The sequence below is a fragment of the Nerophis lumbriciformis genome, linkage group LG36, assembly GCF_033978685.3.
Source record: "Nerophis lumbriciformis linkage group LG36, RoL_Nlum_v2.1, whole genome shotgun sequence".
Classification (NCBI taxonomy): domain Eukaryota; kingdom Metazoa; phylum Chordata; class Actinopteri; order Syngnathiformes; family Syngnathidae; genus Nerophis; species Nerophis lumbriciformis.
In genome coordinates, this window is record NC_084583.2 from 14,777,906 (window position 1) to 14,795,000 (window position 17,095).

Sequence of the window (17,095 nt, forward strand, 5' to 3'; positions counted from 1 at the left end):
ACAATCCTACAACACACTATTTTAACTAGTTCCTTATTCTCTTATCACATATAATTGTTGAATCAAAACAAAGACAATAGTACACAATAACTAAACACAAGCAAAACCTACCATCTAATAATCATTGGAATCCTTTAGTTTTTGCCCTCAAAGACCTCCTGTGTCCATATCCTAATATGCTCATACAACCTTTGATACTGTACCACCAATTTATGAATCGACCCACCTTCCTTACTTATTGTGTACTGACTGTGCCAAAGCTGACACATCAACAGTTGCTATATTACATACTTGCCAACCTTGACACCTCCGATTTCGGGAGGTGGGGGTTGGGAGGGGGGGCGTGGTCGGGGGCATGGTTAAGAGGGGAGGAGTATATTTACAGCTAGAATTCACCAAGTCAAGTATTTCATATTTCATATATATATATATATATATATATATATATATATATATATATATATATATATATATATATATATATAAGAAATACTCAAGTATTTCATATATATATATATATATATATATATATATATATATATATATATATATATATATAAATATATATATGAAATACTTGACTTTCAGTGAATTCTAGCTATATATATGTATATATATATATATACACATACACACACACACACACACACACACACACACACATATATACATATATATATACATACATACATGTATATATATATATATATATATATATATATACATACATAAATATATATACATACATATATATATATATATATATATATACATATATATATATACATACATATATATATACATACATATATATATATACATATATATATATACATACATACATACACATACATACATACATACATACACATACATACATACATACATACATACATACATACATACATAATATATATATATATATATATATATATATATATATATATATATATATATACATACATACATACATACATACATACATACATACATACATATATACATATATACATATATATATATATATATATATATATATATATATATATATATATATAGTATAGCAGTTGTGCACTGCACTCTCTAAAAGCCCTAGATCAGGGGTCGGCAACCTTTACCACTCAAAGAGCCATTTTGACCCGTTTCACAAATTAAAGAAAACAATGGGAGCCACAAAACTCTTTTGAAATTTAAAATGAAATAACACTGCATATAAAGTTTTTTTTTTTTGCTTTGTGCTATGTATAAACAAACTATTATGGGTTACATTTATGAAGTCAATGAACGACTGCAGAGAAAATGAAATAAAATTTCTGCATGCAACAAAACGTTTTTAACTCCGAAAAAGACGTCGGGTTGAAGGTTAAGTAAAATACTTAATGTCTATTTAAGTCCTCCTTTTAATAATGAAAAAATAAAACGCCAAACTTAAATTATCCACTAGCAGATAACCAAAAATGCTGTCCTCTCTCTCTGTGCCGTCATCTTTTTACGGGCTGCCAACCTGAATAATAAAATGTCTATTTCACTGAACAATAAAAAAATGTGAATATATGCAAACTTATAGGAAATTTAAATATTTATCATACTTGGTCAATGTGATTTCTGCTCCTGAACCGCAGCGCACAGTGTCTCCACATCAGGGCTGTATGACGTCACCTTTATCTTCACACAGGATTGTAAACTCTAATCTGTGAGGCGTGTGCGATGTTGGTGGGCGGGGTTATATTGTAGCCCTGAAGAGTTTGGGCTGCAAGGGATTCTGGGTATTTGTTCTGTTGTGTTTATATTGTGTTACGGTGCGGATGTTCTCCCGAAATGTGTTTGTCATTCTTGTTTGGTGTGGGTTCACAGTGTGCCACATATTTGTAACAGTGTTAAAGTTGTTTATATCGCCACCCTCAGTGTAACCTGTATGGCTGTTGACCAAGTATGCCTTGCAGTCACTTACGTGTGTATGCAGTAGCCGCATACAACATGTGACTTGCCGCCATGCAGTTAGTATGGTGTAAAAGCGGACGCGACGACAGGTAGTAGAATACGCTTGAATGGTTGCCCCGGGAGATTTTCGGGAGGGGCACTGAAATTCGGGAGTCTCCTGGAAAAATCGTGAGGGTTGGCAACTTTGCAACTGAGCCGCATCAGGGTGATCAAAGAGCCGCATGCGGCTCCGTAGCCGCGGGTTGCTGACCCCTGCCCTAGATGGTATTGTCACATATGCATGTACAGTAGATGGCAGTATTGTCCTGTTTAAGAGTGTCACAACATTGCTGTTTACGGCAGACGAACTGCTTTACGGTAGACGAAAACGTGACTGCTGTTGTTGTGTGTTGCTTTAACGCGCTGGGAGGACGTTAATGAAACTGCCTAACAATAAACCCACACAAAAAACCTCGATCATTCTACAGTTATAACGTGATTGGGCAGGCACGCTGTTTATATTGTAGGAAAGCGGACGTGAGAACAGGCTGGCCGCTGTCGACATGTCACTCAGGTCCGCATGGAGCTGGAGGGGGTGTGGCCTCCAGCTACGCCTGAATTTCGGGAGATGTTCGGGAGAAAATTTGTCCCGGGAGGTTTTCGGGAAAGGCGCTGAATTTCGGGAGTCTCCCGGAAAATCCGGGAGGGTTGGTAAGTATGCTATATTATCCTCTTTCGAGAGTCTTATTAATCTACTTGTTGATGTCCCTGTAATAGCTTCCTACTTTCTGCTGTTCCATCTACTTATTCATAAGTGTTGTTTGAAGCTAGCATGTTTAGCCTCGTCCTCCAGTGATAATAGTACTTGTTGTGATACTTAAGATACTAAGACATGCTGTTTATTTACCATAATGGGAGGTAATTATTATTAATTTAGGGGAGCTGCTAGCCGCTTGTCAGCCGGGGGACTAAAAATAAATACAGCGTCAGCAAGAAGGGATCAGCGTTTGTGATCGGCATTATAAGGCATTAATCGGCAATAGCCATCACATACTTTTTCACAAAAATCGGCCCATACTTATCGGTGGACGATCAATCGGCACATCCCTAATTTGTCTGAGGGTTAGGAATTTGATTGATTGAAACTTTTATTAGTAAATTGCACAGTACAGTACACATTCCGTACAATTGACCACTAAATGGTAACACCCCAATAAGTTTTTCAACTTGTATAAGTCGGGGTCCACGTTAATCAATTCATGGTACATTTCTATTTTCTGTGTGAAAAACCAAAGATGTTATGGTAAAGTTCACAGGTTCCACTGCTAAAACAGCGTGTTTTTGACAAAATATACAATCTTCATCATGACTCGGGGGGGAGGGAGAGAGTGGGTGTATGCACCAGAGGGAATGGGAATTCCCTTCTTTCATGAGGAGAGCCACAATAGGGACAAGGAAGGGAGCAGACCCAATTACGGATATGTCAGCTTTGGGAAAACATCGGCCATTAAAGCTTGGCCAAAAACACACACGCCTTGAAAGAGAGGACAAGGCGTCGCTCAGCAGGAGATGTTTGAGTACATGTGCTGGCCAGTGTGTGTGTGTGTGTGTGTGTGTGTGTGTGTGTGTGTGTGTGTGTGTGTGTGTGTGTGTGTGTGCAGCACGTGCACCCGGCATGCTTTTTTTCCTGTGGACGTGTGCACAAGTGTGTGTACTCAATTACCCTGTAGAGAAATAAAGAAATAAACAGGAAGTGGGGGGAAGAGGGCCAGGGTTAAATTGATCCCTGTCCTGCAGTTTCGTAGTTATCAGGGAAAAACGGAGTGTGTTTGTGCGTTAAGAGTGCGAGGAGTGATTTAGAGACAGCACAACACAGGGAAGCAGAACTGGTGTGATCCTAATGGACCTAATCGACTCAAACCATTGCAAGCAGCATGCTTGAAAAACAAGTCTAATTGTGCTCAGACAACGACAGCGATGTGAGGACACCCTTTGAGAAAAAAAAAAAAAGAGGAAAACTGAACGAAAAAAAGAGGAACATTTCTATCTGCTGCCCCACAAGCCCTGAAAGAAAGTTTGGAAAATCAAGACTACATTTCCTGCAATTGGGTGCATTTCTACTAGGGATGTCCCGATCCGATATTTGCAAAAAAATGCGTATCGGCAAGGCATGGGAAAATGCCGATCCAGATCCAGTTAAAAAAAAACAACTCTGCTCCGTGTTTTCCAGCGCACCTATTTAAATAATACATTCCACTTTTCTGCTGCTCCCTAATTTCTGTTCCGCATTTTCCAGCACACCTTCAACACATCCACAGGTCTGTGGATTCTTAAGCAGTTGCTTTTAACTGCTGGCATTACACGACAGGCTCTTCTCACTCTTTTCTGTGTCTCCCTCTCACAGACAGCAAGTGCACCTTCTTACACACGTCACATACTGTCACGTCATACGTCACATACGTATACGTCCTCTCCCAGCAGAGAGGTAGCAGCATGGCTAACGTTAGCTGTGATGCTAGCGCAGCCGTGTGACCAACGTTCTCTCTAAGGTGCGCGCTTGTGCAATTGCGCACTGCTCAAACGTCCTCTGCGCATAGCAAATCTATGCCACGCACAAAATCAAATAAACAAATAAGCGCATAACAATTTACGACACACGGACACGACAGAGAAAACAGTTTTCGTCATCATTGTTCAAATATTGTAACGTCTGTCGAGACGCTTATCTCCATTCGGTGCCACACGTCCACACCATCAAAATGCAGAGGCAAAAATGTCCACATCAACACCGTATGAAAAAATTTGTGATATTTTTAGTAGTGATTTCCTTCTCTGCATGAAAGTTTAAAAGTAGCATATATTAATGCAGTATGAAGAAGAATGTTTTAATGTAGACCTGCAAGCCTTGAAAGAAAATTTTGAAAATCAAGACTACATTTCCTACAAATGGGTGCATTTCTACCCTATATTTTAACTTTAGATTTATTCTCATATCAAACTCTTTTGGCTGTCTTTTTGACACTTACATCCGGCGCCCCCCTCCACACCCTGGATTATAAATAATGTAAATAATTCAATGTGATTATCTTGTGTGATGACTGTATTATGATGATAGTATATATCTGATAGTATATATCTGTATCATGAATCAATTTAAGTGGACCCCGACTTAAACAAGTTGAAAAACTTATTGGGGTGTTACCATTTAGTGGTCAATTGTACGGAATATGTACTTCACTGTGCAACCTACTAATAAAAGTCTCAATCAATCAATCAAAACACATAGAATCATCATACTGCTGTGATTATATGCATCAAGTGTTCATTCAAGGCTGAGGCAAAATATCACGATATATATTGTGTATCGCAATATGGCCTTAAAATATCGCAATATTAAAAAAAGGCCATATCGCCCAGCCCTAGTTTCAATGATGCCATTTCTGTTTGTCATGTATAATTTTGTCTATTTTGTGTTTATCCTTGAATAAACAGGTCAGTTTCTTGTCACCAACCATTGTGTATTATTCAAACTCCCCTAATTCAGCTGGCTAGTTGTTGTCAAGAGTACTAAAACCCTTTTCAACATGATTCTGACAACTAAGTAGGCTAAATAACTTTAAACTTTAATACATGCTCGGATAGGCCAGTATCGGTCAGTATCGGTATCGGTCAGTATCGGTATCGGATCGGAAGTGCAAAAACAATATCGGTATCGGATCGGAAGTGCAAAAACCTGGATCGGGACATCCCTAATTTCTACACTATCTATTCTCATCTACTAACCCCCTTTGGCTGTCTTTTTGACACGTACATGTCTCATGCAATGTACCACTGAATTTTTTGTCCATTTACTAGATAATTTACTAACATTATTATTGAAAATGTCATTTGAAATTCTACAACATGCATGCAAAGAACTGAGAAAACGTTTCCCATTTGCCAACTTAATCCTGTAGCCACGCCCCCTCAGGTAATGTACTTCCGGTGTTATGACCTCTGTTTACGTCAAAAATATACCTTCTCGCTGGCCAGTAATAAATAGTCTAGAACTGCAACTGGTTCGGAACTAACAGTGATTGGACTGTAATCATCCAAATAGGATTAGCAGCAAAGTAGAAAACCCAAAACCAGTGAAGTTGGCGTGTTGTGTAATTCGTAAATAAAAACAATTGCAAAAAAAGTTGTCAGAGGGGCATTTTTACCACTGTGTTACATGCATACTTGCCAACCTTGAGACCTTTGATTTCGGGAGGTGGGGGGCGTGGTTGGGGGTGTGGTTAAGAGGGGAGGAGTATATTTACAGCTAGGATTCACCAAGTCAAGTCAAGTATATATATATATATATATATATATATATATATATATAAGAAATACTAAGTCAAATATTTCATATATATATATATATATATATATATATATATATATATATATACATAAGAAATACTAAGTCAAATATTTCATATATATATATATATATTTATATACACAGTGTATATATATATATATATATATATATAAATAAAAGAAATACTTGAATTTCAGTGTTCATTTATTTACACATATACATACACATAACACTCATCTACTCATTGTTGAGTTAAGGGTTGAATTGTCCATCCTTGTTCTATTCTCTGTCACTATTTTTCTAACCACGCTGAACACCCTCTCTGATGATGCATTGCTCTGTGACACGCAAAAAGTGCTTTCATCAAATGCACTAGATGGCAGTATTGTCCTGTTTAAGAGTGTCACAACATTGCTGTTTACGGCAGACGAACTGCTTTATGGTAGACGAAATGCTGTTGTTGTGTGTTGTTGCCACGCTGGGAGGACGTTAATGAAACTGTCTAACAATAAACCCACATAAGAAACCAAGAACTCGCCCTCGATCATTCTACAGTTATAATGTGATACATATATAAACAGGTACGCTGTTTATATTGTGTGCCTGAATTTCGGGAGATTTTCGGGAGAAAATTTGTCCCGGGAGGTTTTCGGGAGAGGCGCTGAATTTCGGGAGTCTCCCGGAAAATCCGGGAGGGTTGGCAAGTATGGTTACATGGCCTTTCCTTTTAACAACACTCAGTAAACGTTTGGGAACTGAGGAGACCAATTATTGAAGCTTTTCAGGTGGAATTATTTCCCATTTTTGCTTGATGTACAGCAGAGGTCCCCAAACTACGTCCCGCGGGCCCCCCAGCATCCAAAATCCAGCCCACAGGAAGTCCCAAGTTAAAAAAAAAAGTTGTTGTAGTTTTTTTTAATCTTTCCTTTCTAATCCATTTTCTACCGCTTGTTACTCTTGGTGTCTCCTAGCCGCTCAGGCAAATCATATTGTCTAAAAATGCATTTTCCCATCGATAACATGACAATGTTAAATGTTGATGAACATCAATGTTAATTGATGTTAAATGACAAAACGGATTATAAGACAATGTGTGTGGATATATATATATATATATATATATATATATATATATATATATATATATATATATATATATATATACAGCCTGGCCCCCGGCCAATTTTTTTTTAACCCAATGCGGCCCCCGAGTCAAAAGGTTTGGGGACCCCTGATGTACAGCTTAAGTTGTTCAACATTCCGGGGTCTCCGTTGTGGTATTTTAAGCTTCATACTGTGCCACACATTTTCAATAGGAGACAGGTCTAGGCCGGTCTAGTACCCACACTCTTTTACTATGAAGCCACGTTGATGTAACACGTGGCTTGGCATTGTCTTGCTGAAATAAGCAGGGGCGTCCATGGTAGCGTTGCTTGGATGGCAACATATGTTGCTCCAAAACCTGTATGTACCTTTCAGCATTAATGGTGCCTTCACAGATGTGTAAGTTCTTAAACGGTTGGACAATTTGCTCAGGCATTTGTTGACAAAGTGGTGACCCTCGCCCCCATCCTTGTTTGTGAATGACTGAGCATTTCATGGAAGCTGCTTTTATACCCAATCATGGCACCCACCTACTCCCAATTAGCCTGTTCACCTGTGGGATGTTCCGAATAAGTGTTTGATGAGCATTCCTTAACTTTATCAGTTTTTTTTGCAACTGGTGCCAGCTTTTTTGAAACATGTTGCAGCCATCGAATTCCAAATGAGCTAATATTTGCAAAAAATAAAGTTTTCCAGTTCGAACGTTAATATCTTGTCTTTGCAGTCTATTCAATTGAATATAAGTTGAAAAGGATTTGTAAATCATTGTATTCTGTTTTTATTTACCATTTACACAACGTGACAACTTCACTGCTTTTGGGTTTTGTAGAAAGCCGTCGTTGATCGCAGAGCGAACGCAGACTGAGGCGAGCATTCACTAAATGTTTGGATCCTATTTTTTGATATTTCATTAAACAAAATGCGAAAACTAATGTTTAAAAACGCGGATTTTCACATGCCTCAACTTGATGGACGCTCAATGCTGAAATTAGTCATGTTGAGTAAAAAAAATACATTTCAACAGATTTGCCAGACTACCATTAAAAAAAGATTAAGCGCTTAGAGATTTACGCCCAATTTAGCCACTGACGATATTGAAAAGTCTGATTACGTGCACATAGTAGAATGTAATCCTCTGGTATCTTTGACTGAGCGCTCAACATTGGAGAGCAAGTATAAAAAGGAGACTGAAGAGGAATTATAAAAAGGAGACGGCGCCTCGTCTCGTCAAACTATTTAAAAGAATCAATCTCTCTCTCACACACACAGTCTGGGTTAAAAATACCATGGCTGGTACAGAAATAGTGGCACGAGAAATGAATGACACAAAAACTACACACCCACAAACTCACATCTGGCGTCATGTGGTTGTGCCTGTGAGGCGTGCGTGCGACTTTCTGGGAAAAGAAGAGTATAGAGCACACACCTTCAGTGTAAGAGGCAAACGGCTCAGGCTCCAGAGAAAGGGTAGTGATGTCGGAGCACAGCACCTGGATGGGACTCAACATCCTGGGGGAGGACTCCGGGGTGGAGAGGGGTGGACAGGATGGGCGGAGCTCTTCAGGCTATAGCCAGGAGCAGCCCTGCAAGAGGAGCAAGGATGGAGGGAGGATAGGTGCAAAGGGAAAGGACGGGAGGAAGGGGGTGGGGTCGGAGTTACTACATTACCATATTTGGTCATGAGTACTCACCAAAGAAGACCGAGAGGTGGTGTATTTATGATTATAAGACTCATGTGGTGGTTTTTTTTAGGTTTTGCAAGGGGAGGAGAAAGTCATGCAGGGTGGACACATAGAAGGAGCTAAATGAACATTTGTGAAGTTCATGATGGCTCCTTCCTAAAATACAGTACATCAGATAAGCCCCATTTCTTCAATAAATCAGTTGGGGCATGTTCCTTAACTCTAATAATAAACATGTGGTACTGTCTCAGCTGAGAAAATGAACACCCACAGACACTATGTAAATACTGTTGGTATTTTTCTTTGGGTATTATCTCGAATACAAAAGAAGGACGGCATCTTGATTTTGATTCATTAAATATTTAGAGCAATAAGAAGGAAGGCTGTCAAAGTTAACGCTTTAACGAGTGGGATTAATGAAAAAACATTATCGCATTAATCATGTATAAAAGCAGATACATTTTTTTTGGACTGCACATGCTCCGTCACCTTAGTCGCAAACGGTTACCTGAAAAACGGAGCAAGTTGCTTTGGGGTCAGTGATCAGGTCAATGTGTACGTCAAAGATGCAGAGTGAGGAGACTCTGAATTGTGTGCTCGCTGGAAAATTTCCATTATAAAATACACCCAGACGGTACTTTAGATAAAACTGTAGCAAGTTCTGAACAAGTAAATGCTTTAATTTCAAGAATTCAGTCAGCCATTTGGCACATTACGGACTCACCCTCATCGTGGAGAAGAAACAACCAATGCACACAACACAGCCAAAAAACCCGAAGACGGTCGACCCGGCCATCGGAAAAAAATGAAACCGCAGCCGCAAGAAACAAGAATCCCATCACCAATAACGATCCTTGCGCAAGACGAAGAAGACGGCCTCAATAAGAAGGAAGGCTGTCAAAGTTAACGCTTTAACGAGTGGAATTAATCACAAAACGTTATCGTATTAATCATGTATAAAAGCAGATACATTTTTTTTGGACTGCACATGCTCTGTCACCATAATCGCAAACGGATACCTGAAAAACGGAGCAAGTTGCTTTAGGGTCAGTGATCAGGTCAATGTGTACGTCAAAGATGCAGAGTGAGGAGACTCTGACTTGTGTGCTTGCTGGAAAATGTTCACTATAAAATACACCCAGACGGTACTTTAGATAAAACTGTAGCAAGTTCTGAACAAATAAATGCATTAATTTCAAGAATTCTCTGAAGCCATTTGGCACATTACGGACTCACCCTCATCGTGGAGAAGAAACAACCAATGCACACAACACAGCCAAAAAACCCGAAGACGGTCGACCCGGCCATCGGAAAAAAATGAAACCGCAGCCGCAAGAAACAAGAATCCCATCACCAATAACGATCCTTGCGCAAGACGAAGAAGACGGCCCCAATAAGAAGGAAGGCTGTCAAAGTTAACGCTTTAACAAGTGGGATTAATCACAAAACGTTATCGTATTAATCATGTATAAAAGCAGATACATTTTTTTTGGACTGCACATGCTCTGTCACCATAATCGCAAACGGTTACCTGAAAAATGGAGCAAGTTGCTTTGGGGTCAGCGATCAGGTCAATGCGTATGTCAAAGATGTAGAGTGAGGAGACTCTGACTTGTGTGCTCGCTGGAAAATTCCCATTATAAAATACACCCAGACGGTACTTTAGATAAAACTGTAGCAAGTTCTGAACAAATAAATGATTTAATTTCAAGAATTCAGTCAGCCATTTGGCACATTACGGACTCACCCTCATCATGGAGAAGAAACAACCAAATGCACACAACGCAGCCAAAAACCTCGAAGCCGGTCGACCCGGTCATTGGAAAAAAATTAAACCGCAGCCGCACGAAACAAGATTCCCATCACCAATAACGATCCTTGCGCGAGACGAAGAAGACGGTCCCAATAAGAAGGAAGGCTGTCAAAGTTAACGCTTTAACGAGTGGGATTAATCACAAAACGCTATCACATTAATCATGTATAAAAGCAGATAAATTTTTTTTGGACTGCACATGCTCCGTCACCGTAATCGGTTACCTGAAAAACGGAGCAAGTTGCTTTAGGGTCAGTGATCAGGTCAATGTGTACATCAAAGATGCAGAGTGAGGAGACTCTGACTTTGCTGGAAAATGTTCACTATAAAATACACCCAGACGGTACTTTAGATCAAACTGTAGCAAGTTCTGAACAAATAAATGCATTAATTTCAAGAATTCTCTGAAGCCATTTGGCACATTACGGACTCACCCTCATCGTGGAGAAGAAACAACCAATGCACACAACACAGCCAAAAAACCCGAAGCCGGTCGACCCAGTCATTGGAAAAAAATTAAACCGCAGCCGCACGAAACAAGATTCCCATCACCAATAACGATCCTTGCGCGAGACGAAGAAGACGGTCCCAATAAGAAGGAAGGCTGTCAAAGTTAACGCTTTAACGAGTGGGATTAATCACAAAACGTTATCGTATTAATCATGTATAAAAGCACCGTAATCGCAAGCGGTTACCTGAAAAACGGAGAGTGAAGAGACTCCGACTTGTGTGCACGCTGGAAAATGTTCACTATAAAATACACCCAGACAGTACATTAAATAAAACTGAAGCAAGTTCTGAACAAATAAATGCATTCAATTCAAGAATTCCGTCAGCCATTTCGCACTTTAAGGACTCACTCTCATCATGGAGAAGTAATGACCAATTGCACACAACGCAGCCCCAAAACCGAAGACGGTCGACCCGGGCCATCGGAAAAAAATTAAACCGCAGCCGTACAAAACAAGAATCCCATCACTAATAACGATCCTTGCGCAATGAAGAAGACCGTCCCAGATCGCAGGAGAAGGACAAAGACTGGACTCCATGACCTCTCCGGAAGGCTATGTATACTGTGTCACAGACAATGTCCTTTGTTAAATTTGTCAATAAACACAAGCGCCTGTGTAAATATGTCATGTTTATATGTGAATGCAGCCAATATATGTACAAAATATAAATGTGTCCAAAAATGAGGTGGATGCCGCTTATATTTCGGTGCGCTCGACAGCCAGGAAATCACGGTCATAGCACTAAAAAGAAAGCAGCCTGCAATCGTCAGTTGCTAAGCTTCGTTACCTGTTAATAGAGCAACATTTGGAAGGATTGTTACCCTTCTACGGCACACAATAGTGAGCTTTTTTCAAATAAATAATGAATAATGTACCCTCAAAAGTGGATAAAGGCAAAATATTTGGATGACTAATACTTTCTGAGCATTTAAAGCAAAGCCTCATCCATCCCCGGAGATAATTCTGACTCCAGTCAGAGCGCGGCGCGACAAAGGTAGCTACTGAGGAGAGGACAAGGGAATAAAGAGAGAAAGGTATAAGAGATGGAGAGATGTGGGGAGGGTAGGAATGCCGGAGGAAGGTTAAGTACCCTTTCTTTGTAGGTGTTGAAGGCCAGGAAACCCCCCATGGAAAGATCTTCAGACATACTCTTATGTATGTGCACACACACACACACACACACACACGTATATATAACCTGAGCGAACAAAGACAAACAGGATGTGCTGGCGGAGACAGACGTGAATATGTAAACACAACAGCAACAAACAATCTCATTCAACCACCTCTTCCAGTACCTGCCCTTCAGCACACGCGTACAACCTTTCAGCGGTGTTGGGCCAATTGTTGGCCACTTCGGCAACGCCGCGAGATACTTTGAGGGGAGATAGGGAGCGGGGGATGGAAAAAGAGGGGTGGAGGAAGGGGAGGGGGCCGCACACATGGAAGATGAGGCAGGTAATGAATCATTTAGTTTGTTTGTGACAGGAACTGACTGAGTGGTCCTCTGACATTGATGTACTTATTGTTCTCCAACTATCTATCAGCAGGCTCTTGGCCATGTGTTGCAATGTGTGTGTGTGTGTGTGTGTGTGTGTGTGTGTGTGTGTGTGTGTGTGTGTGTGTGTGTGTGTGTGTGTGTGTGTGTGTGTGTGTGTGTGTGTATGTCCTTGTATTCCTATCCTTCTTGAGACATCAACAAGGAAAAGTACCTTCCATATGAAATCATGGTCCCAATACGGAAAACCATTGCATCTAATAGAGAATGTCTCATTTGCACCCCTGGTGGTGGAATCTATCAAAATTAGGGTGGTCCCGAGAAGGAGGCATTTTTCAAATTGACTGTGTGTCGGTTTTAAATAGGGATGTCCGATAATGGCTTTTTTGCCGATATCCGATATTCCGATATTGTCCAACTTTTAATTACCGATACCAACCGATACCGATACATACAGTCGTGGAATTAACACATTATTATGCCTAATTTGGACAACCAGGTATGGTGAAGATAAGGTCCTTTTAAAAAATAAAACTAAAAAATAAAATAAGATAAATAAATTAAAAACATTTTCTTGAATGAAAAAGAAAGTAAAACAATATAAAAACAGTTACATAGAAACTAGTAATTAATGAAAATGAGTAAAATTAACTGTTAAAGGTTAGTACTATTAGTGGACCAGCAGCACGCACAATCATGTGTGCTTACGGACTGTATCCCTTGCAGACTGTATTGATATATATTGATATATAATGTAGGAACCACAATATTAATAATAGAAAGAAACAACCCTTTTGTGCGAATGAGTGGGTTGGTGCACTAATTGTAAGTGTATCTTGTGTTTTTTATGTTGATTTAATAAAAAATTTAAAATAAATAAATTTAAAAAACGATACCAATAATAAAAAAAACGATACCGATAATTTCCGATATTACATTTTAAAGCATTTATCGGAAATCTCTAGTTTTAAAAATGCTCCCCCTCTGGTCAACATATGAAATGACAAGTGTGTGTAAAAATGTTAAGTGCTCCCCCTCTGGTCATCATATAAAATAACAAGTGTGTGTAAAAATGTTAAGTGCTCCCCCTCTGGCCAACATATGTGATAACGAGTGTGTGTGTAAGAAATTGAAATGCGCCCCCTTTGGCCAAGATTAATAAAAGAAATATGTATATAGAGACATACTGTAATAACTTGAAGTAAATAATGAAGATTGACAACCAATTACAAACAAAAAATAAAAAAAATTACTAAAGAATTACCTTTTTTTATATTTGCATAATTTGTATGTAGTATTAATGTTGTAAATGCAAATCTTTATATATATCTAGAAAGGGTGGTCCTAAAGAGGTAGGCATTTTTTCGGAGGTCTCAAGAAGGTAAAAAATACAAGAATGTGTGTGTGTGTGTGTCTGTGTTTTCGTATTCCTACCCTTCTTGAGACATCAACAAGGAAAAGTACCTTCCATATTAGGAAGATACTTAGATGAACAAGTTAGGATCGAAATCATGGTCCCAATACGGAAAACCATTGCATCAAATAGAGAATGTCTCATTTGCACCCCTGGTGGTGAAATCTATCAAAATGAGGGTGGTCCCGAAAAGGAGGCATTTTTCAAATTGACTGTGAGTCGGTTTTAAAAGTGCTCCCCCTCTGGTCAACATATGAAATAACAAGTGTGTGTAAAAATTTGAAGTGCTCACCTCTGGCCAACATATGTACTAACAAGTGTGTGTGTAAGAAATTTAAATGCGCCCCTTTTGGCCAAAATTAATAAAATAAATATGTATATAGAGACATACTGTAATAACTTGAGTAAATAATGAATATTGAAAACCAATTACAAACAAAAAATTAAAAACAATATACTAAAAGCTTACATTTTTTATATTTGCATAATTTGTATATATTATTAATGTTGTAAATGCAAATCTTTATATATCTAGAAAGGGTGGTCCTAAAGAGGGAGGCATTTTTCGGAGGTCTCAAGAAGGTAACAAATACAAGAATGCGTGTGTGAGTCTGTGTCTTTGTATTCCTATCCTTCTTGAGACATCAACAAGGAAAAGTACCTTCCATATTAGGAAGATACTTAGATGAACAAGTTAGGACCGAAATCATGGTCCCAATACGGAAAACCATTGCATCTAATAGAGAATGTCTCATTTGCACCCCTGGTGGTGAAATCTATCAAAATGAGGGTGGTCCCGAAAAGGAGGCATTTTTCAAATTGACTGTGTGTCGCTTTTAAAAGTGCTCCCCCTCTGGTCAACATATGAAATAACAAGTGTGTGTAAAAATTTGAAGTGCTCACCTCTGGCCAACATATGTACTAACAAGTGTGTGTGTGTGTGTGTAAGAAATTGAAATGCGCCCCTTTTGGCCAAAATTAATAAAATAAATATGTACATAGAGACATACTGTAATAACTTGAAGTAAATAATGAATATTGAAACCAATTACAAACAAAAAATTAAAAACATTTACTAAAAGTTTACCTTTTTTATATTTGCATAATTTGTATGTGGTATTAATGTTGTAAATGCAAATCTTTATATATATAGAAAGGGTGGTCCTAAAGAGGTAGGCATTTTTCTGAGGTTTCAAGAAGGTAACAAATACAAGAATGTGTGTGTGTCTGTGTCTTTGTATTCCTATCCTTCTTGAGACATCAACAAGGAAAAGTACCTTCCATATTAGGAAGATATGATGAACAAGTTGGGACATAAATCATGGTCCCAATACGGAAAACCTCTGCATCTACCGTATTTTTCGGAGTATAAGTCGCTCCGGAGTATAAGTTGCACCGGCCGAAAATGCATAATAAAGAAGGGAAAAAACATATATAAGTCGCACTGGAGTATAAGTCGCATTTCAATAGACATTTGAAAGGCAATTTAAAATAAATAAAGAATAGTGAACAACAGGCTGAATAAGTGTACGTTATATGAGGCATAAATAACCAACTAGTATGTTAACGTAACATATTATGGTAAGAGTCATTCAAATAACTATAACATATAGAACATGCTATACGTTTACCAAACAATTTGTCACTCCTAATCGCTAAATCCCATGAAATCTTATACGTCTAGTCTCTTACGTGAATGAGATCAATAATATTATTTGATATTTTACGGTAATGTGTTAATAATTTCACACATAAGTCGCTCCTGAGTATAAGTCGCACCCCCGGCCAAACTATGAAAAAAACTGCGACTTATAGTCCGAAAAATACGGTACATTTCCTGCAATTGGGTGCATTTCTACACTATCTATTCTCATCTACTAACCTCCTAATGTTGTAAATCCAAATCTTTATACATCTAGAAAGGGTGGTCCTAAAGAGGTAGGCATTTTTTGCGGTCTCAAGAAGGTAAGAAATACAAGAATGTGTGTGTGTGTGTTCATGTGTGGCCGCCATGCTGAACGCTCATCAGTAATTCAAGCTGAATAGTGCCTGTCCGAGGGGCGGGGAATAATTAATCCTGCCATTATTGGTGGGCGGGCACGTCCTGTCAGTCATACTGGCCAAGCATGAAGAGCAGCATGTTTTTATCACGGACTGTTGCTATGGCAATAACGCAGGGTTGCAGCAGGTGACGGATGTTAGCGATGACTTCCTGCAGCTCTGTGTCGTCGCCAACAAAGGCGGGTATTAATTACAAAGAAAAGAAAAGGGTCGGATAAACACCGTGCCTGCACAAATGTCAACAGGCTGTACTCTCTCCTAGAACTAAATGTTTCACAGCACCAGCGGAGGAAACCTCAGTTCAGGTGACACAGACAGAAAGGAAAGATTCGATAAGCGTGATAATTGACATGAGTGGAAGGTGTGGGGGGAGCGGCAAACTAAATAAAACTGTCTGTGTGCAGCTGGGCTGGCTAATATGGCCCCATCTTTAAATCTGATACGCTACCTATTCAATTTGACCGCCACAGATTATTACGTTTGGGAGGAGACGATGCACATGTGTTTGGGAGAGGCAAGGTCAGAGAGTTTGTGTGTTTCTTTTATTCCCAAACACATAAAAGATCCACGCTGGAACTCCATTTCGTAAATTGGGGTTGTACGGCTTTTGCTGCTTTGTCAGCACTTCACCAGTCAAAGCGGATATACACGGAGATCAGGGGGCAGTCCTGACCCTCTCACACACACTACATAAGTATTACACTACACGAGGGGTGTCCAAACTGCGGCCCGCTAGACAAATGCGG

At 39.1% G+C, this 17,095-nt stretch overlaps 1 protein-coding gene across 3 annotated transcripts in view; it reads right to left on the reverse strand.

Moving 5' to 3' along the window:
• The window catches only part of LOC133576952 (serine/threonine-protein phosphatase 2A 55 kDa regulatory subunit B gamma isoform), an 87,628-nt gene that overhangs the window by 55,323 nt on the left and 15,210 nt on the right, over window positions 1-17,095 (reverse strand). For 2 of the 3 annotated variants that reach the window (XM_061930388.2, XM_061930390.2), the window contains one exon: window positions 8,796-8,952. The exons of the other annotated variant lie outside the window; for it this stretch is intronic. In XM_061930388.2, coding sequence (XP_061786372.2) covers window positions 8,796-8,877 — 82 coding nt within the window. In that variant the 5' untranslated portion in view covers window positions 8,878-8,952. The remainder of the gene's footprint in view (window positions 1-8,795; window positions 8,953-17,095) is intronic. 3 annotated transcript variants of the gene reach the window in all.